The sequence below is a fragment of the Brachyistius frenatus genome, unplaced genomic scaffold (assembly GCF_029030835.1).
Source record: "Brachyistius frenatus isolate BFR_SWC_R1_liver_20210118 unplaced genomic scaffold, ASM2903083v1 Contig_8, whole genome shotgun sequence".
Taxonomy (NCBI): Eukaryota; Metazoa; Chordata; class Actinopteri; family Embiotocidae; genus Brachyistius; species Brachyistius frenatus.
Window position 1 is genome coordinate 2,911,235 of NW_027210607.1, and position 23,455 is coordinate 2,934,689.

The 23,455-nt window shown below is 41.5% G+C and overlaps 1 protein-coding gene across 1 annotated transcript in view; it reads left to right on the top strand.

Moving 5' to 3' along the window:
• The window catches only part of LOC138615978 (adhesion G protein-coupled receptor A1), a 174,119-nt gene that overhangs the window by 18,974 nt on the left and 131,690 nt on the right, over positions 1–23,455 (top strand). The window contains exons 3-7 of the mRNA XM_069689899.1: positions 9,371–9,442; positions 11,694–11,765; positions 12,033–12,104; positions 12,640–12,803; positions 20,145–20,358. Of these exons, the coding sequence (XP_069546000.1) occupies positions 9,371–9,442; positions 11,694–11,765; positions 12,033–12,104; positions 12,640–12,803; positions 20,145–20,358 (594 nt within the window). The remainder of the gene's footprint in view (positions 1–9,370; positions 9,443–11,693; positions 11,766–12,032; positions 12,105–12,639; positions 12,804–20,144; positions 20,359–23,455) is intronic.

Consider the following 23,455-nt stretch of genomic DNA (forward strand, 5'->3'; position numbering starts at 1 on the left):
TCCTTTAAAAAGTTTTGCGACTCCTGTTGTTCCCACTGACCAAGTGCCGTTTGCTCAGTCTTCCTCGTGAGCGTGTCTCCTTGGGAGGTGATTGATGAGGGAGTGGCAGATCGCTGAAGGACACTTCCTCTGGCTGGTTGTGCATAAGAATGGATGGCAGGGTGAAGCCTTGGCTTGCATGTGGGAAGTGCTCAATGATTATGTGATCATAAACCACGCGGAGCCTGAGGTTGTCCTCAGTGGGTCAAAGGTCAGAGGTCAGCAGCAGGGACGGCAGAAACAAAATTATAGTATTATTGGCCTAGTCGGGTCAATAATACTTGATTAAAGCAGAAAACCACTCAATCTCAGATTTTAAATATCAGCATGCCACTTTGTCAATATCCTTGTATCAGGATGCCAGTGTGAACATGAATTTGTTCCTCATTGAGCTAGCTAATTATAAGAATAGAAATTAAATGTAAAATGATTCGTTTTTAGCCCTAGAATTTAAATTATAGACTAATTTAATTTTCTGACAAATCCACAGGAACATTTTTTTCTTTATTAAGAACACTGAATAGATGCAATTAATTCATCTGATTGAACATATTTCTGGGTAATGTAACAGCTACCTTTTCAATCTCGTTAATTTGTTAACTATTAATCTGTAATTTATTGTGAAATTAACTCACATTTATATTTGCTCTGCTTCAGCATCTGCACTGCAGTTGTGATGTTGGAAAGTGTTTATTTAGAAGTGAATTCAAAGGTGAACTCTCAGCTGTAGCTAACTGTACATTTACCAGATATTCTTCTATGTTATAAAAGCCTGGCTGTTTTTTTCTTTTTTCTTTTCTTTTCTGTTTACCTAAGTAAGACGAAGCCTTAAATGGATCAAAGCAGGGTCTTGAAATATGAATGGATTTATTGTTGTTTTACAGGCGACCGTTGCTGCGTCCCAGCTGAGGCCAAACATGTGAGCACCATGGGTGTGACCGATTTACAGACAGAGTTTGGAGAAACACAGGAGACAGATTCACTCCTCTGTTTCACCTCTCTGTGTTTGTAATCACAGGTTGTCTCTTACAATGAAACTAAGTAACAAATTCAGCCCGTGAACTAAAACTACGCCATGTCGTGATGGAAACATTTATAATATGAATTTCCAGCTTGGGAGTAGTCGGAGTTGTTTCTGGCTTTGTTGTGCTATTTAAGAAATAGCAAGAGAGCAAGAGGGCTCGCATCAAAAGCGTCTTTTAGAAGAATTTGCTTCACTCTCTCCTTGACCTTTTGCTTTGTTCTGATAGAAATATCTCACACTGATGAGAGCAGTAGTTCCAAAATAGCAAACAGTAGCAGAGCTGTTAAAGAAATCTTCCTCACAGTTCATGGACGCTGAGAGCTGTTTCTCCATCTGCTGCAAAAACTGCCTCCATTGGTCTCCTGTGACTGTTTTAATTTCGAGTGTAGGCTCAAGTGAAGGTGTCCTTGTGTAAGTGGCTAGCCTATTTATTTATTTATTTATATTTTTTTCAACTTCTGTTCTTCTAAGGGAGAAGTGAAATCTTAGAAAATCACAGCAAATATTTCATAAGCACTGCTCATCCACCCACGAGGAATAAATTGCACTCCAGCAGTGTTTGAGAAATGTTTAATCATCGCCCCAAATGGGTTCCGACTGCGTAGATTTTTAAGTGGCAAAGACTTGCATATTTTATTTGAGAACCTGTGCAATTTCAAACATACTGTAAAAAAGTGTACATTAACAATGTATGCAAATTAATACCAGATTTACATTAATGAGTGGGGACTGTTTCAAATAGACAATTTGATGCATTGTGTTGTGTGTCTTGCCAAGAAATATGAATCATTTATTTGTGCCCACAGGTCCTGTGGTGCTTACTGTATGTAATATTTTTATAATGCAAACACACAGGAAAGGTCCTTTGCCATTTGATGCTGTGGCAGCCGTAGCTACAAGCCTGTCACAGTGCGTACATATTCACTCTGTTTAATTGGACTGAACTGTCCGACTGTCCGCCTTTGTTCCTCTTCTCAGTAAGCTTTCAACACATATTTATTTACAATCCGTTGTCTGTCTCACCGAGTGTTTGTTGTTCGGCGTGTGTGGTCTGGACTTTCCCTCACAACATCTGCAGACTGACCTACGAATATTTAACATGTGAATAAATGCTTTTAATAAACAGAATTCACATTACCATCTGGGCCAGTGCCGGAATACATTACGTTTAGTCAAGTTTATAACAGAGCCAGTTGAGCGCTTTCATAGGGACATTATGGTGTTAGCATGCTGATGTTTGTCAGGGATAATGTTAACACGATTCACGATCATAGTTTAGCTTGTGGGCATGCTAGCATTTGCAAATTAGCTCTTAAACACAAAGGCAGCTGAAGTTGATGGGTTTGTCACCTGTTTTCTGGTCATAAACCAAAGGACTGGACAAAGTCAAATTTTTGATATGATAATGGTGCTTGACAATTTATCCTGAGGAGGATATGAGTTTGTGTTCCATAATATATGGCACTTTCTCCAATAGCAATTGGGACCTTTAACTCAAAACAACAAATAGTGACATCGTGGTGTTGCCATATGAAAAGTCAAGAATTCAACATGGTTAGTAGGATTAATCCTCTGGGCACCATGAATGTCTGTATCAATTTACGGTCAATTCATCAAATAATTACTGAGATATTTAAATCAAAACCACAAATATCAAAGTCATGGTGGCACCGTATAGGAAGTGAAGGTTCTATGAAGGTTTATCGGATTCATCCTTGGGGCACCATGAATGTCTGTATAAAATGGCATTGTAACCCATCCAATAGTTGTTGAGATATTTCAATCAAAATCACAAAAATCAACGTGATGGTGGTATCATATAGCCAGAGTCAAGGATTCATCCTCTGGGCACCATGACTGTCTGCCTCAAATTCCAAAGCAATCCATCCAATAGTTGCTGAGATATTTTAAGACAAAACAACAAAAATGTCAACCTCAAGGTGACACTAGAAAGTTGGGAAAGTACAGGTAGGCTTCATCCACAAGTATGCCTCCATCATTTTATAGACAATCATTGTATTAGTGTTGAAATATTTCAGTACAGAGTGACAGATTGATATTTCCATCTGAGGTGCAACTGCACTAAAGAGGATGAGTATCCACCGGTAGCACAAAGCACAAAGATTTTCAGACGTTATTTGGCATTATTCCTGTCAGTCGACAAATCACAAAACTGTTTTAAATCTACTCTGCATTTCCTCGTCTAAACTCTTTATGTGTGGGAGTACAGTATGTGTGTGTCTGACTTTTCTGACCTGATTATTAACCTTTTGACACGAGTGGGATTCTTCTTGTTTACTGGAAACAAGGTGCCTTTACACACACTCTCACACACACACACACACACACACACACACACACACACACACACACACACACACACACACACACACACACACACGCACGCACGCACACACACACGCACGCACGCGCTCACTGTTCCAGACACCGACACGCCACTGAGAAATATGATGTAAGGTATACTAATGAATGTATGTCATCGTCTCATTCCATTAAGTGGGCACAACAATCGAATACATCATGCAGCATCACTTTCCATTTGGATGAGTGCCCAAGTGGCCGCGGCGAGCTGCAGTTTTATTTGCTTATGTACTTCATGTAGAATTTGACCTTTAGTGAATGTGATGGTATTCTGATAATTACATCAACACTGAGATTTATTTAATGAGACCGTACATGATTAAATACTGTTTGCTATCAAAGAGAAAACAGGGCTCTGTGTAGAGTTAGTTCCTGGAGCATGTGTGTGGTCTGGTCTGTGTGTGTGTGTGTGTGTGTGTGTGTGTGTGTGTGTGTGTGTGTGTGTGTGTGTGTGTGTGTGTGTGTGTGTGTGTGTGTGTGTGTGTGTGTGTGTGTGTGTGTGTGTGTGTGTGTGTGTGTGTGTGTGTGTGTGTGTGTGTGTGCGCACACCACCGCACCAGTGTGACCGCGTGATGTGGTAATAATTTAGATTCAGGGAGGAATCTTCCCATTAGTGTCACAGTGAAAAAGGTTGAAATCCTCGGGGTCACATGGCTTCAGGAGAAATTGAGCAGGCCAAGATATACAGTGCAGTTTGAATGAATTGGGAGGCACTTCAGTAGCTTTTCAAACATTAACCACAAATGGTGGCGTTTATACTGAGGGCTGCTACTGATCCTCAAACATGCAGGACTGGGGGAGGAGAAAATGGTTATTGTTTAAACATTCATCTCATTTGAGCATCTCCAGCTGTACAGTATGTGCAGCAGATATGTGGGGCAAGTCTCCCCCAAGGTAGTTATCGTGTGTGTGTGTGTGTGTGTGTGTGTGTGTGTGTGTGTGTGTGTGTGTGTGTGTGTGTGTGTGTGTGTGTGTGTGTGTGTGTGTGTGTGTGTGTGTGTGTGTGTGTACCATAAATACTCAAATAGTGGCCAGGCTTTTGTTTACCTCAACTGAAGAGTGAAGACGGCCGATCAGAGTCCATCCCTGTATTTTGTTTTTGCCTGAATATACTTTATATTTAACATACAGTAGATAGAAAACTCTCTGTTTTCTAAATGTGCCCCATTGTCCAGTTTTTATATCTTCCATCTGTTTGCTGTGCCTGCACATTCAGAGCTTTTACTATCCATTTTATATTAGCATGTTTAGGTTCTTAGGAAGAAGAAGAAGAAGAAGAAGAAGAAGAAGAAGAAGAAGAAGAAGAAGAAGAAGAAGAAGAAGAAGAAGAAGAAGAAGAAGAAGAAGAAGAAGAAGAAGAAACATTGTTTTGCCTTCAAATGGCGTGCTACAGATCACAATGGATATGACCGAGTGCCTTAAAATGCAGTACCACTGAGGTCCACTAGGGGATCCAATAGAATATCATTTAAAAGGTGGCAGCTTCACTTATAAAATACTAAGTAAATACAATATTGCTCCTCCCCATGATCATTTCTACCTCCAAAAAAACTAAATGGTCAAAAAGCCCGACTTGAGGCTTTAAAATGTCAGTTTAAAAACCAGCAGGTAACATCAGTGGGTCGCCACTTGACCGTACCACAGTACAATTACACAATCAGATGGAGCGGTGGGTCTGAGTGGTGTGAGGCAACATTGTGTTGCATTAACTGAAATAGTTTTGTGAGAATTTTTGATTATGCTGAATTTCCATGCGAGTAATTATAATTCCAGTAACTATTGTTTGAGGGGCCTTTGTTTGAGTGCTGATAATGTTTGGGAGTGCTTGTGAGCAGATGTGAATTTGCTTCATGTGTGATCGTATGCTTTTGTGCCGGGCTCCACTGTCAGGTGTTGGCATCAGGTCTGGAAAAGTGAAGTTTTATGTTCATGTTCCTTTCCTAACTGATGGATCACCTCCCACAGATGAACTCTTTCTCCATTGTGCGTGCATCTGGGATAAAGTACAATCATATGGATCTACTTTGTTAAACATAAAACATTGTTTGTCATTTGGTCTTTGGTCCTTACATGTTGTAGCGGTCCTCCGTGCCTACTGGTAGTAGCAGACGCAGAAAAGAAGCCAACTCATGCCATAACCATGACTAAATGCAAATATGACATGGCATATTTACTTACTGCACCACAGCATTATGTGTGCAGTGAAATATCGGCCCAGATGTAGCTTGTAAACTTCAACATTTTTATTACAAGGCTTATTTATGGTTATTCTATAAAAGCAGTTTCAGACTCTTGAGCTGGACTGACCTGAATATTCTGTGTGAGGTTTATATATATATATATATATATATATATAAGCAGTCTCTTTGGGCCTCTTCTCCTGTCTCTAATCTTATGACATTTTATTTTTACAAACATTGAGTCAACAACTGGCCATATGAATCAGTGCTGGTTATTAGGGAAATCATACATTTAAACAAGTAATAATAATCTGTGATATGTGCCTAATTTCGACCCATTACGGCCTCGGTAGTGTTGATCAAGACTGTATGTCGTGGGACATGGTAGCTATGATGCTGATTCATTTGTTTTATCATGCACATATGCTCTAAGCAAGATTTGTGGCTGACTGCCTTCAATCTATTAACAGCTGCTGATATTAGACCGTTCTGAAACTGTGTGAGTTGTGCTCACCTTTCTTTTGAAAGAAATTTGATCGGAGTTATTTTCTCAGTTTAATTTATTTCTCTTTCCTTTCTTTTCTCTTTTGGCATCCCGGTTTCCCTGTCTTGGGGAAACACATGACTCTCAGGGCGTTTTACACCTGAAAGTCTGAACCGAGGTTCATGTTTTTGTAACATAGTTACATTTGTTCTGATTTGTTTTGGCTTCACATTGCAGTTTTGCAAGTGCAGTAAAGAACTTTGGAACTTTGACATCGCTGCATCTCTACAATTGACATTGATTGGTTTGTAGATGACATGTGTTTGACGTCAGTGTGTTGTCTTTCAGCCGGTTGCCTTTTCAATCTGAGGTGGAGAAAAAATAATGCACGGAAAAGTTTTTCCGTCAGACCAAATTACAGACCAAATCTCATGTGCTACTCCTGCTTAGTTTTACTTTTCTCCAATTATTTTTCTTCTTCTATTGTTAAATGATACAAGTGATGATATGCTGCCTCAATTTTCTGTAATTGGTCCAAAGGTCCGAAGCATACAGAAAGTGATTTTACCCTGTAAACGAACCGAGCCACGGCTCAGGTTGATCCAGACCGATACCAGCTCTTTCGGTCTGAAATTTGTATCCTTTGGTCCAGACGATGGTCTGAGGCACACTTAACATATTATTTTGTTCGGACCAAACAAGCCAGGTGTAAAAGTACCCAAACACAGCATAAATTGGTGCTGCAGCATCAGCAGTCACTTGGCTCAATTAGCTGCGTTTGGAGATGAATTCTACTGCAGAGTGGAATAAACCAGTGTATGCCTTTTGGAAAGGGTGAGCGAGAACCTCCACTATTTTATAAATTATCATTCTCAATTAATTTAATCACCCATCTTTAATTCAGCTGTAACACTAAAAACCTGCTAAAAAAAAAACAGGCTTTACAATGGCCTTCCCTTAGTTTGGGCTCGTGGTAGTCAGTCTCACTTTCTCTCCTACTACAATGCCCCTGGGTGTATGTAGAATCAAAGTTAAAAACAGGGTAGGAGGGCTTATTACATTTTGTCCCACATCCAGCTTCTGAAATACTTCACGGCTGGATTCCAATACACACTTCATAATGTAATAAGTCTTCCAGTTTGTTTTATCCAGTTTGGAGCCCAGACGCGGTGAACCTTACAGACAGGGAACATTACAGATCCAGTCAGACAGTTAATCACAGAAAAGGATGCAACATTCACTTTCAAATAGTTTCCTCTGATTGTTGAAACTTCTGGCAGCCGCTCCGTTGTATTTTGTAGCAGACTCCACCCGTCCTGAACCAGTTAATGACACGCAGCCATAATTCATAAGATTTATTTGCAGATACTTGTTGGCTCAGAACGGATGACTATAAAAGGTGTTTCCTGTGACGCCGTGGTCTGTTTTATGCGACTTTAAAAATGACCTCACACAGGAAGCCACTAAAACAAACAAGGCTCCAGTTGGCATATTCTGTAAACCCAGGACGATGACATGACGACAGAACAATAATTCTCTCAGTGAATATTGTGAGATAAATATATAACAACATCCAGAGAGAATTGTGACGTTTGGATACTGTGGGAGCCTCAAACTTACATATCAACAAATTGGTTTTCTTATGCATTTTACGGGATTCCTCATTTCCTACTCGCACAGTAGCTCATCTGCTGAGTGTGGACTGACTGGGCAGTGAGCACCGCCCCTCCGTAACACAGTCAGTCGATAAGGTGGAAGGTTTTGAGCATTCAGCAAATCCCAGACCCGGCAGTGCGAAGTGTGCTGTAAGACAGTTGAGGGATAAAAGAAGGCACTGCAAGCACCGCAAACGACCTTTTGACCTCCAACCTCCACCCGCTCTGTTGTAGCGTCTCGCACATGATCAAAGTCAACTTTGGATGAGAGCGGAGATGAGAGATAGCCGTTGCCCGACCTGACTGGAGCAGGAGGTTAGTCTGTCAGGAAGGCGGCTTCGGTGCTCTTTCTACAAAGGGCGCTTACACCTCGCTGTGCTAACGGCGAGTCCTGCAGGATGTCTGCAGAAAGTCTCATTAGTGATTCTGGTTGGGAGAAGTCGGCAAGTATACTCAGGTGTTGAGGTCAAAACCAAGCGCACAGATTCATTCAAATACCAGATTAAGAAAAGACTGAACAATAAACACTGTGACGCATTTACACACATTTTAATGCCGCCGGACTTTGGGTTTGGCTGCAGTCTGGTGGGAGGGGAGTCCTAACGATGCAGACAAAGTGTGCGTGTATGTGTGTGTGTTTGCCATGGACTAAACAAGACACAGATCATTAACCCTCGATGGGAGTCATTTTTCTGCTGCTAATGATGGCTCGTTTTCTGTATGAGTAACTAATGCATTACATCAACCAAATTAACACCAGTTTCTGTAAAACAGCCACAGCTGAGGTGAATAGCAACGTGGACATCCATGCTTTCAGTCTCTAGAGAAAATCAGCATAACTATACGGCTCCTATAAATTCTCCATTCAGTAAAGGTGAGTTATTTAGCTTCTGCTTTCATTAAGTAAAAGACAGCGTTTTTCTACAAAACTGTCCCACGTGTCTAATAAAAAGAGCTCGAGCATTACTTTTATTTTCACTTTGGGACGACGGCTGTGGCTTTCACAGTGCTGTTGGTTTTGTTTTATTTCTGTTGGCTGGCCCTGATCTGCCCTGCGTGACTTAATTTACAAAAAAAAAAAAAAAAGAAGTCTTAGGTTGAGCCACATTGTTGCTCAATTTTGACTCACAAAAAAAAAGGCACTACCCTTCTTCTCATTCTCATCACACTGGACACGCAGTGCAGAGCTAAAGGAAACTAGGGACACAATTTCAGGAAGTTTTCTTTGGCCTGCAGTGAAACCCAGAGAGGAGATTTTTCTGAGATCCATTTTTAGTACCGTCAGAGGTTGCAGGGCAGGCGGTGGGGGTGGACGAGGAGCGCCTGGCTGCAACCGCAACTTGTGTGTTTTTTGCCTCTTGGCTGGATGTGGTCTGGGTCTCAAGCATGGGGGAAGTAGTTTGTACCGGCCAGCTAACAGGTGCAAGTTAACTCACTGAGCTTTTTCAAATCTCATAAATGTACTAAAAGCACTTGGAGTTATTTTATTTTTAATCTCTTGGTTTCTTGATTCATCCTGACGACAGATCGATAGGTAGGTAGGTAGGTAGGTAGGTAGATAGATAACTGTCATGTCTAACTCTTTCTCTCTGTCTCTCTTCACCAGGGACCTGAGGAATAATTTGATAAGTACAGTGGAGCCCGGGGCCTTCCGTGGTCTGCTAGCTCTGAGGAGACTGTAAGTATGATGAAGCCTTGTAATAGCCTTCTCCAGGGGACACGGGGAAAAGTCTTCTGGCTTCAGAGACAATGAAAAGGAGTATCTCGTGTAGAGTGAAGAGTGGACTGTCTGAAATGTTTAATGGCGGCAAAAGAGCTGCAAATACTACAGTGTCAGGCATTTCTGAACTTTCTTTGCTCAAAGTAAAGCTAACTCAGGGCTCGTCATCCTGTTTAAAGCAGAGCGGTCCTTCCCGTTAACACAGCTAGACGCATTCACAAAATGTCATCTACTTTGTCCACTTAGAATTTGGGGATAAGAACCACCGACTCCCTGCTGATGCTGCTGGTTAATGTATTAAAACAAGACAATCTTTGCTCATGAAACATTGGATTTCCTTAAATTTTTATGCATACTTATTTTTGTTTTACAAGTTCACTGAGTACAAAAAAAGTGATAAATTGTAAGGACGGAGGTGTCAAAAATAATGCACACAATAACGTTAACATTTTCTGTCATTCTTGAGTTTGCAGCTCTAAAACCATTGACATAGCCGGCTATTTAACTGAGGTCAAATGTTACTAAAGAGTATAATAAATACAGAGGAGTGATAAACGGCAAAAGCTTATTTTCCTGCTGCTGGCTGAACACCGTTGTCTGGTTGTGTGTTTGACGATGCGAGTTTTCATCAAAACATGGTAAAATGACCTTGAAAATGAAGAAGTGTTTTTGCAATCCAAGAGAAAATTCAGTGATGACACAGCTGTAATATAGAAACTAAAACGTAACTTCTACTCATCCTTAAATGTGGTTTTTAAAATCATATTTAGGTGGGATGAATTATGGGATGAATAATGGGATGATTTAGAAAGAATAGGATTTTACTAATTTTCAGGGATGGTTTTGTTCCGTTATACCTTACTCAGTACAAGTACTTTGTCAAATGAATATTAGCCTTTACCGACACCTTCGGCTGTCTCCATTTGTCATGCAGCCTTCGCCTTGCAGTCCTTTGGAAGTCTCCCAGCCACCATAAATTACTGGTCATACCAAACCAAGTTGGGCTGTAGTGGCAAGGGTGTGTTTTATTGCTTATGTCTTGATGACTGCTTGAAAAAGAGGAATGCAGGTTTCTAACAGGGAGTCAAAGAGGACATCAATGTGAAAAGGGAACAACCATCTTCCAACTTACAATCCTGTGATTGAACTCCTCTGTAAACAGCACACGTTGCCATTGTAATTAATGGCCATGGCTATTTGCATGTGAAGCCGGTCATCCAACCATTATGCAACTGTGCTGTTTTTAAGGTTGGGGATACTTTCAGTCAGCTGAGACTGCCAAAGTCACTTGGATAAGTGATGAAACGTTTCTCTGACTAAACTTTGGGTCCAGATGAACTGATACAACTTTCTGGGATGTATTACCAATAAATAAACTTTTTATATGTAAAAGGACGATTGCCTTATTTCTTTAAAAAAAAAAAAAAAAAACGTTTAGGTATCTTCTTACAAATAGCCTTACTGCTGCATTTTTAAAATGCTTTTTTTTATGTCCCTTTATTTTTGATTAATGTTGTGCATCTTACAAAGTAACAAGTTCTAAATGTTTTACAGACTTATTTGCAATGGTAAACATGCACAAAACTGTTGGAGAAAGTTTGAAAAAAAAGTGAATTTTTCCTTTGTTTTTTGGTGATTTCCTCATCTCAAATCATTTTCTCGTTGATTGCTCTCATCCTAGCTTTCCACATATAGGGTCAGGGACTGAGTGACATGATTGCAGCCTGATAGTTAGTGGGATCTGGGCTGGCAGGGATACAAACAGCGAGTTTGCTGTGCTGATTCGGGGCGCGTGTGCCCAAGGCCCAGGGAGCAGCGCAGTGCTAATTTAAGTGCTCCCCAACTGGTGATTACTCGAGTTCTCTGCTTATTTTCCCACAGCTGCTCCAGCAAAGCAGCTCTTTAATTACAGAGTGCGAGGGCACGGAGCCTCGGACGCGACAGCCGCTTGCGTATGGAAGTCCGCTGCAGTCGCACGTGTTTGTGTATGTAGGCATGTGTGTGCCAGCCATGGTGAGGAGTAAAAGGTCAAGACAAAAATTGCAGGAAGTTGAATCAATGACAGTGAGGACCAGCCTTCACAGCTGTTAACATCCTCTGTGCAGGCATGCATGAAAATACAAAGGCTGGGTCTATTGCAATTCCCTTCTTTTCTCTAACTACAATAAAATTCACAATCTGAACTCTCTTTGCCTTTTTGTCCATCCAGCGACCTGTCCAACAACCGGATTGGCTGCCTCTCCCCTGGAATGTTTCTCAACCTGGGTAGCCTCTCAAAATTGTGAGTAATCCCTAAATTGAAAACATGCATTGCACTACTCTATGCCTTATTTGCAGTGTGTCTATAGAGAATGATGTTTGATATGGCTTCGGTAATACATGAAAAATACAGCAATGCGGCCTTAGTGTATGAGAGGACTGATCTGTTTCTCTCTCTCTCTCTCTCTCTCTCTCTTTCCGTGTGTGTGTGTGTGTGTGTGTGTGTGTGTGTGTGTGTGTGTGTGTGTGTGTGTGTGTGTGTGTGTTCTCTTTTATTATCCACAAACAGGAATTTATCTGGGAACATCTTCTCCACGCTGACCACGGGACTTTTCACACACTTAGTAGCCCTCAGAGTTCTGTAAGGCAAAGACACACACACACACACACACACACACACACACACACACACACACACACACACACACACACACACACACACACACACACACACACACACACACACACATAATGTTTATGTATATAATACATTCAGTCATCTAAATTGTGGTTACAAAATGCTTTTAAACCTCATTTGTTGTCTCTCAGAGCACAGAAGCAGTAATTTAAGTCAATGTGTTTTTCTCACTTATTTTGAGAGGCTGCAGGAGGATAAAAGCACAGGTGTTACTAATGACATTAATGATGGCTCCGTTCCATGTAGGGAGGCCAGGAAGACGTGCCAGCGAGTCAGCATGCACAATACCTGCACCTTGGAACAGCCGCACCTAAATGGAATGAAACCATCACTAATTCTATTAGTTACACCTGTTTTTCTTTGTTGTGACATGTCAAAATGTCTGCTGCGCTTATTGGATGACAATGCTCCGTTGCTCAAATTCAGCAACAGCAACATAAGTGCACAGGTTGTGACTGTACGCTGGTATTCCCACCAGGCACTTCACCACCGACACGTTGTTCTGTGACTGTCAGCTGAAGTGGCTGCTCCTGTGGGCTCGAAGGAGCTCCGTGAGGATCGGCAACGGCACAGCGTGTGTTTTCCCCACCCACCTCCACGGCCTGGAATTTCGCAACCTCCGTGAGCAGCAGCTCAAATGTGGTAAGGACCTAATTACTGCCATGGTGGGAGGTAAACACAGAGCGGGTGGTTGTTGTCCCTTAAAACTGATGTAAATGTAAGGACAGACATGGGAGGTCGATTTAAAACAATAGGTGAACGGGTGATACTGCAAGAATTACCTGACAATGAAGCTTTTAATGTGATTATTTTGGGGTAAAAAGATGTTTTAACCAACATATTTATTTTGTTGCTTAATTTCCACCTATCTAGGTATTAGTTTGTGCACGAGCATTAGCTGGACAAAGATTGTGCTACGGGGTTTGGTTTTAATGTCCCGATAGGCATAATGCCTCGAACTATACCCCGATAGCCATAGCTAATGCTTTTGGGTTGTCCGTCTGTCCGTCCGTCTGTCCGTCTGTCTGTCTGTCTGTCCGTCTATCCATCCGTCCATCCATCCAGTTCTTATGAACATGATATTTTAAGACCGCCATGAGACAGTTTCTTCAAATGTGTTACAAATGTTCTGTTGGTCCCAAGAATGAACTGATTCATTTTTGAAGGTCAAGAGTCTGAGGTCAAGGTCCCTGTGATCTCACGTTGTGATGATGAGCAGTAGCAGATGAGCAATGTAATGTAACGTGAATTAAATGTCTCCTCAATCATTGGTACAGTGTAGCTGTGAATTTGTCTTAAAAAATGGCATCCCACAATCCCCAAATAATGAGCCACATTATTAGCACTTTTGTTAGTTACTTAATTCATCGACTCCACCTGGCATCCCAGGTGTAAATGAGTCCTTGAGTATAAAAGTCGGCAGGTCTCTGAGTTTTGAAAGTGACAGCGTGACTGACTTTCTGATAGAAAACGTCTGAAAAGTTTACTTTCCTTGAGGGGACACATTCTCAAGGTTGATTTTATCAAGCAAACAGTCACAAGATAGAACACATCAAAACTCGTTTTAGTTTTTTATATCATTCACAAGAAAGGCTGCAATTCAATAATTATTTTTTTTAAGATAAACGGGTATCAATTGTCAGGTTTGGAGCCAAAAAATAAAATACTGTAATTAATTACAACTCCTGTAGGGTGTTTGGTAGAAAGGCTGTGTGGTTCTGATGGCTGCTGTCTTTCCTACAACATATGTACAATAACTATAGTATTTCAGGGTTTTCCTACAATAAGACATGTATTAAGACCAACCTTATGTACGGATTGAAATGATCAAACTTCCTTTTTTACATTTTGTAACATTTTAAAGGAGAGGTCCTTAAAATGTTTGCTCCTTGAAGCCTGACTGAGTGGGTTCTGACACACAAATCTATAACATAAGGGAAAGCTTTACACGTGAGGAATGCTTCTCATTAACGAGAAACAGTGTAATTTCACTAACATTGCATTTTCAAGTGGTTAGCACAATCAGAACATGATTAAGTAGAGCTATTCCGATAATAGGTTTCCCTCTCCGCTGTTATCGCTCCACCTGCTGTGAACTGTTTGACAAGCTTAATATAAGGCTATGATTTAGAGCAACGTCGTAAAAGAGAAAACCCCCAGGCAAAAACTGTCTCATAATGCGGTCTCTGTGTGGACTTTGTCATGTTATCTGTCGCCTCATTAGGGGTAGCGGTAGCCTTAGAAGCTAAGGGAAGAAAGTTGCTAGTTCAAATCCTTTGATAAGCTGAAGAACTTTGAGCATTGCTCGCCGCTGGCTCTCACATTGCTGTCAAAGTGCTTTGAGTAAATCACATAATACTTGAGCTTCTCGTTCTTTGGTTGAAGTTGCTCTGCAGCCAGTAAATGAAGACTATATCTGTGCCACTGGAGTTTCCAGGTGTAAAAATGTCTAAATATGCAGTGGTCAGCAAAACCTTCATTAAAATAGCTGTTTTGGATAATAGGGTCTGCCATATAAAAAGCTATGCAGCTAGATGTGCGTTTCCTTTTACCTGCAACTAGCGGAAAAAAGGAAAGACAAAGAATTTTGTGTTGTCACAAGTCTAAAACAAATTTGTTTTATTTCATTTTTAGATCCCTCCATGTTAAATATCTTGTTTCCAGTGGCTGATAAACATGTGGGAAAGCAGCTTTGACATGCACACACGACATTCAAGACCACATATGAATCTAAAGGCTGAAAGATTAAGACACGTATTTCAGTATGTGAAACAGCGGTGGCTGCAGTTTTTTAAGCCGAGCAAAATGGCCCCTTTACTGACTGGAAGCTGTTAGCAGCAGTGAGGAGAAATCCAAGAGTCTTTACTTTATTTTCTCTGAAAGAACTGGTTGCACACAGCCCTGCCCCCCACCACCACCCCTCCCTGCTTTCCCCTCCGTCTCTCTATCTCCCTGCTCTGTGCTGCGGTCCACAGGGGAATTGTATCTCATATGTGATAGAATCATCCTCCTCTTCTCCTTACATCTGGCTCACGCAGGGGATATTGCACTGGAATGAGAAAATCATTGGTTAGTGGTGCGGTATGTCGCCGTGTGCTCGTGCATGTGTGTGTATGTACGCGTGTGAAGTGAAGGGACATTACATGAAGATGCAGGGCATGCATGATGCAAAACAGTTTGCAGAAAATCTAATGAGGAGAATTGTTTCCCAGTGTGCAGTATGTACACATCCTCCCCTCTGCAGTTTGCATTTTTGCACACACACACACACACACACACACACACACACACACACACACACACACACACACACACACACATTCTTGCAGGTCTGCAGCGCAGACACGCTATAGTTATGCTATATAATCCTAACTGTATGTGTTTTTCATTTACACAGAACAATCCAAAGCAATTACAGGGTAATTGTGCACAGTCCATGCACAAAGAGCCACAAGTGGAATCCAGTAGAAGCACAAGGAGCACTCCTTTCAGACCCTAAAGCATCCATTATGGGATTACAATGATTACGTTCTGGGCTCCCCGCTCTCGCCCTGCTCGGCTCCACATGCCTCTCCACAGTACAACTCCATCTTACAGTACCTTATTCATTCACTCGGCAGCGATAATTTTTTAGCTGGATCCAGTGCAGCCACAGTTTTAATATTATTTGATGTTTGTTATTTCAATATGGCTGCACTTTGTAAGGGAATGTTGTAGGCCAGTGTACACCGTCCAGGACATTGTTAAGGCTGTGTGGATATTACTGAGCACCTGATACCACATTGGTGCTATCAAGAAAAATGATGGGGATAGAATATAAATATCTATCTTAATCCACTCTCGAAAATATTCATATTTCTCGACTGAGATTTCCCCCCGTTGTTTTTATGAAGATCTGTCACAGAAGATGCATCTGTTTCTCTGCAGCCTGATGGGTAGCAGCTGTTTGCACTATACATTCCAGCAATGAGCCCTCATCCCTTCCAATGATACACGTCGGGTACCGCCTGCAAATGAGGGGGAACGGAGGAGCGCGAGCAGCTTCCTGCCAGGATCAGGTGCTTCCTGTGTTGAGGTCAGGGGCGTCTGCTGGACTCATCTAGCCAAGGCTTTCTGGGTCTTTAACACTGCCGGAAAGAAAAAGCTACAGCCCCAACATAAAGCGCAGAGCTAACATGGCATGTTATACACCTCTGGACAAGCCTACGCTCTCGAAGGCAGTTTTTTATTGCATGATGACACAGTAGTGCAACTGCACTTCATGAGCATCATGTCATTAAATTCAACTTCACGTGCAGGTCTCTTTCTTTTAGCCTGTGGTGTGCCTCTAATAATTTAATGATACAAAAATATCATGAAAAAGAACTGAACATCGTCTGTCGTTTGAGTCTTTGAAGTTCAGTCACGCAACTCTTTTAAAATCACTTGCTTTGAGAAAGGGATAACGAAGTGACGAGAGAAACAGACACACAAGCATCAGCCTGACAAAGAGAACATCTGCTTTTATTTTCCAAATAGTTTAGTAATTGATCAATATCCACATTTAAAGGGTAAACTTGACTGTGAGTAAAGGAAATGTAGTTTTTAAGTATATAAATCCTCTAGCAGGGTACTCAGCCATACAACATATATTATTCATAAAATAATTCTTGGAAATTGTGACAGAAATATGGAGCCAGACCGAGACATTTGCTTTTGATTAATACATATAAATACAAACTTTTTTTTTTTTTTTACAAATTAATGAATTAAACTTCCATTTGAATGATGGAGCAGCAGAAGCTCTGATTGGTTGGATCAAACGCATGATTCCTGCTGACACAAAACAGGTGGCCAGTCCAAGCTCCTGTAGTCTGTTTCTTAGTTGGATATTCAGTTTTTAAGTGACATGCACTTCACATTAACAATGTTAAAGCAGAAAACTAATAAACTGGGAAAAATGGAATACAAGAGGTGGACAGCTATATAAATAAAATAAGTTAAAAATGGTCTTCTTATAAGATGTTCGTATGTGATTCATTTTAAAAATCAATAACTTATTTTAAGGTTGAGTGTGTAGGATTTAGAGATCTATTAGCAGAAATGGAATGCAATATTCATAATCATGTTTTCATTATTGTGTTATCCCCTGAAACTGAGAATCGTTGTTTTCATTACCTCAGAATGAGCCCTTCCTATCGACATGGGGAGCGGGTCTTCTTCCACGGAGTGTGCCATGTTACACCACTGTGTTTTTGCAGTGACCCAGAAAAAAACAAACCAAACACCGACTCTGGATGCGGCCTTCTGTGTTTGTTTTGCCACTCTTGAAGAGAGGGTGATGGGAGGGATATTCAGCTGTGTGCGACGTCACCACTGGATGCCACTAAATGGTATCCACTGTTCTTTTCAAGATGGAACTAAATAGATTTAAGTGACAATTTCAAAGTCGTAATCAATAAAATTGTGACAAAAAAAATGTAAAACTAGTCTCTGATGAAAAACCTGAAAGTAATTGATCAGGAATTACAATTGCATCTTTTTCATTTTCTGTGTTTCCTTCACAATAAAAGTCACCTTTTAGCCAGCTTAACACACCTAATATGAAACAGCACCAGTATACTATATTTGGATCAGTAGTGACTTAGCATTTGTCTTCTTTCTGTAAATCATACGTGTGTGTGTGTGCGTGTGCGTGTGCGCGTGTGTTAGAGAGAGATTGTGTGCGTGCGCGTGCGCGTGTGTGTGTGTGTGTGTGTGTGTGTGTGTGTGTGTGTGTGTGTGTGTGTGTGTGTGTGTGTGTGTGTGTGTGTGTGTGTGTGTGTGTGTGTGAGTGCCTGACTGATGAAAATATTTAAAGAGGCCCTCCAATGAACATCAGGTTTGCAGCCAGGGTAACATTAGTGTTTTTAATATGCTAGAAGACATAATGAGCAAAACAAGCAGTGAACGTCATGACAAAGCATTTCTGCTTTGGAACTGAGATGACAGTCTGACATTGACAAAACCACAGATTCAAACAAACCAGGGTTTTATACATCACAAACCTGAGGAACCAATCCCGTCAACCTGGGGGGAGGGGCTTTCTATGTCATAAAGCTGCACGTGAGCGGCGGCGGGATGGTGGACAGAGATTGGGACTATTTGCTGATTCATAGATCGAGGCACACTGAATGAATACAGCATGAGGGGATTTTTTTTTTTTTCTTAAAAAAAAAACAACCTCTATGTAATTTTGATGACCACAGATTAGTTTTATGGGTTTAATCAATGCTAAATGGTTTGTGGATTGAATACTGTGAAAGTGTTGTGGTTGCACACATCAGGCTTCATTTAAAAAGACTGCCTGCGTGCTGATTTAGCTGCATCCTACCAAATCTCTCTTAGCCGAGTTGTATCGTTTGTTCCACAGACTGAGCCGCACCGCTTATGTGGTCCAATTCTTCCACATCATCATGCCTGTGTCCCTGTCTCACTGTGTCTTGCTCTCCCTCTGCTATACACACACACACACACACACACACACACACACACACACACACACACACACACACACACACACACACACACACACACACACACACACACACACACACACACACACACACACACACACATTCACAACCAGTAATTGCATTTTGCTCTGACAGTGTCGAACGGGGAAAGGCAAGCAGGCACACTCTGATCCTTGGCTCAAAGCGTTGTTTCAACAGTATCAGCATCAGCCAAGTCAACAGTCAATGGCCCCCATGCTGTTTCTGCTGTGTATCATGCGCAGGAGATAACACAGCCTCCACTACTGTTTCTGTCAGAGAGCCTTAACAGGGTCATCAAGTAATTACACATAAATGTCATCATGGAAGATCCAATACAAGTGACTGATCTTGACTCTCATGTCACTTTTAATTATGCACCTATGGTCATTGATTACTTATGTAGAAAACTGAGGTCAGAGTTTATATATCAGCATGTGTTTATAGCTGTGATCACTCTAAACTGCCATGCTAGCCTCTCAGTCCTGCTCAAGGAAAATGTCAACTTGTGATAACTGTGGACTCTGAGCCTCCACCCGACATGGATCTTTCAGTATTTTCTTTGTTCGAATCGACACATCGAGCAGTAAAAGACTTTATGACCCACATATCGAATCGGCTGTCAGGCGGCCGCAACATCCACAATTGATTGTAATACAAGCGAAGGCAAAGCGCTTGCTTAAACTGGTCTTTGGAGCACGGCCAGGGATATACATGCCTTGAAGGAATTTCCAAGGTGGTACAGTTAGCCAGGAAGGCACTGTGCTCGCTACTGTAATCATAAATCCAAAGCAAAACCAATTAACACCTGACCAGTACAGCAGGCAACACTGATACATCCTCCATGGGTACATCGTGAGAGATTGCATTGTGTTATATTTCCTATATCGACTCTATGATTTGATCAATCAGCTCCTAAAAATGAAGACCGCATTCTGGCAGTGGACTAAACACACTCCCCTTGTCTTCTAATCCCATCCCTATCGTAGTCTTATTCTCTGGCAAAAAAAGAAAGGCTTGAGGACGTTGCCAGCTGCTGCGTAGGTAATCCTATCACTGGTGTTGCGGCGGACTCCCATTGTGAGCATGGTAGGTGTCAAGGAGAGTCCAGGGGAGCGCTCAAGGCTCTTCTCCTTTCTCAGCTGCTGTTCGTCTCGCTCGGCAACAGCAACAACACGGGGGGAACGATGGGGGAGGAGTGTGACCTTGACAGAACGCATGTGCTTGATTATGTCTCCGTGTTGACAGTATTTATGGGGGCATGCGTGTGTTTGTGAGCGTTTGTTTTGTTTTGTTTGTTATGTGCAGGTCTGATATGAGTCTGATTTGAATCCCTCTGTTCTGTCTTTGTCAGGGTGGAAGAATGACCTCCTCGCCCTTCCTCTACCTTCCTACCCCAGGATGGAGTGGGGGGAGGACGGGGTGGGGGTTAACAAGCTGACCTTCCTGTTTTATCCCCCTCTTCCTCCAGATGGACCTCTGGAGATGCCCCTCTTCCAGCTCATCCCCTCCCAGAGGCAGCTCGTTTTCCGTGGAGACCGACTGCCCCTGCAGTGCACCGCCTCCTACCTGGACTCCTCGGTGGAGCTTCGCTGGCATCACAACGGCCACATGGTGACCACACAGGAGGACCGGGGCGTCTACGTGGAGGAAACCCTTCTCCACGACTGCTGCCTGCTCACCAGGTACACTACAGAGGAGAGAGGAGGGAAGAGGGGAAGGGGGGAGGGAGATGAGGAGAGGGAGGATGGGAACATGAGCTGAGAGCTGATGAGCTGTCGACTGGCCTGTTGCACCAACTCACTCCAAAGGATGTTAGTAAGTCCAACTAAGCAGAGAAAGTCCAAACACACATGCAAATAAGCTGCTGCATAAACAGTTATTTCACTATGAGAAACAAACACACGTGCACTTGTAGAACGCACATGTTCATTTATTCAAGCGGCCTAGTCTCACACACAGACGTAATACATGCACACACACAGAGGCACGCTTCCTCCATCTCTCACTCACTCATAGGAGCTGTGATTTACCTTTTGTTATTGCCGCCCTTGATAAGGATCTAAAAGGACAGGGGAGAATTGGCTTGGCAGCGTGCCAACACCTCAGAGCAATCTGCGGCTTGTCTCTAGAGGTTGGCCGTCCAGCCGCTCCCCGAGCGCCGGCGGAGCACCGGCTGATCACACGCTAAGAGGAACAGATGCTGAATCATAATTGCGGTGATAAAGTAGACCGGCAGCGCTGGCTTTCACGTTTTTGTTTTTTTTGTTTTTTTTTAAATAGAAGACTTTGCCTCCAAGCCTCCATCCTCTTCCTGTCTTTGTTTTCACGGTTGTAGGCGGTGCGTATGTATGTGTGTGTGTGTGTGTGTGTGTGTGTGTGTGTGTGTGTGTGTGTGTGTGTGTGTGTGTGTGTGTGTGTGTGTGTGTGTGTGTGTGTGTGTGTGTGTGTGTGTGTATATCTGTGTGTGTGTCTAGTTATAGTAAATGGATTTGACGTAATGCTGTGGCAACATGGTTCAGACGCAGGTGGACGTTGCTGTTGATTAGTTTAACTGCTGCCTGTTCTGACTCGGCCTCTCTAACATAAATATTGATGGAGTGCTGACAGAAATATGTTTCCCCGTGTCAACAGGGCCAGAACGCCTCGTGTTGTGTGGTTTGTCTGGCAACGAGAGCGCCAGCTACTTTTCCACTGCCTTTCTGGAAATCTATACTATTTCCTTTGGCTGCAGATGCCCCAACTAGTCAATATATTTATTTTATTATGTCGCAGCTTACTGTAACCAGTGATCCCTGTGCTGAATGCAGTGATTTGGGATCTTTAAGTGACGTTTTTGTGTCTTCATGTCTCATCTTTTATTGGCAGTTTATTTTAAGCAAGGTATTCATCAGTAAGGATCAGTGAATTACATCGTCACTCACCTCCTTCTCATTTCCCACCATTTTAACAGTGGTGGACATTTACAGTATCACAGTATACACTTTTTAAATAGTTGAATAGTTTAAATTCCTACTTAAAAAATATTTTAAAGCAAAATGTTCTTTTTTTATCCACTAAATTGTATTTGGCAGCTGCATTTACTGCTTGTTCTGCAGATTCAGATTTTATATACAAAATATAATCAGCTTACAAATATGATGCATTATGTCTGCATGGGTTTAGCTACCTAAAACCATATCAGCTGGTGACATTTAGCTCTACCTCTTGCTAAAACGTAGAGTGCAGCTTACACATTACAGAGATACAGTAAAGTTACAGAAATTATACAATAGACATGTTTTTAATAGTGTAATACAATTAAAAGTGTTATTCTGAATAATAAGTACTTTTATTGTCTTGGCATTCTGCTGATGATACATAACAAACGATTATATGGAAGGGGTCGAACCAACTGAGCATCATCTTACCAACTACCTCTGCTATACCCCTCGAGCTCTTAAATGTCACTTAACAACTAGTTCTGGTTTTCTGCCCCAAAACTTTTATGTTATGTGCTTCCAGTCACAGCAGCCAGCTGATGAACAGTTTGCTACCTGCCCAGTAGAAACAGTGTAACTAGCTGGTGAACATCAAGTAGCATTTAGCAGCTACTGACCTGAATGTTTTGTCCCAAATGGTGTACTTACATACCAACACTCACTGTTTTGAGTGCATCAGTGCATTCACACCGTCAAGTATGGAAACATGCAGTGCACCATAAGTGCACAAATTGAGTGCGAAACGATGTATACTTTCTACATTCAATGGTGGACATTATGGCTATGCAGAAGTAGAGGAGAGATGTAAAACATTTTCAAATTAAGGCATCTGAGGAAGCCACAGCTGTTGAACACCTCATAGACGTGTTTTTTTGCCCACCATAAAGCTGTTGGACAGAAGCCATCAGTGGGTTTACTGTGTGCATTAAACAGAGGCCACAAAAATACGTTTATTTCTGGGTAAAATATTTGAAGGCAGCAGATATGTTGGCAGATTAGATACATTCAGATGCTAGTTATTTCCGGTAAGTGCAGAATGGCAGTGTGCAATTTGAGACAATACCCTGTCGAAACTTAAGGACTACACCAGTCAGTGCATCCTAACATGTAACTATGTGAGTGTACTAAGGTAAGTATATAACTTGGAACACAGCATGAAGACCCTAAGATAAGAGTGAATATTGGACTTACCTTAATTATCAACTCAAAATTAATTATAATGTTTCCCCACATCTGTCAGAAGTGTAAATATGCGTTCACCATATTGAAATTTGAAAATTTCAGACTTTGGCCCCCCTGTGTTATTATCAAAAAAGACATGGGTTCAGATATTTAGTGAAAATACTAATACCACGCAGTGTAAATACTCTTTACAAGTTAGCATACTGCATTCAGAGCCTTGCTTAAGTACAAATTTGTAAGTATTATCAGAAAATTTGCTAAAAGTAACAAAATTAAAAGTGCACACTATACAGTAAATATTTCCTGAAATGAATTAATTTGCTTTTTTAGTGCCATTATTTAAAGTTGTACTTATTTGAACTACTTTATGTACCGTAGGTTAGTTCAACAGTAATGCATCATATTCTATAAGCTCATCATATGTTTGTATTGTTTCCGTTCTGTAAGAACCATGTAACTTTAAACAGTCAACAACATTACAAAAACTGAGTGCACTTTGAGCGCATTTTCCAGCAAATCCAAGTGGGTTTTAAAATGGTTTATATGACTTAAAAATTGGGAGCATTTTCTCAGCCCATAAAGTAACATCTAATACCTCAGTTTATCAGAAAAAAAAAAT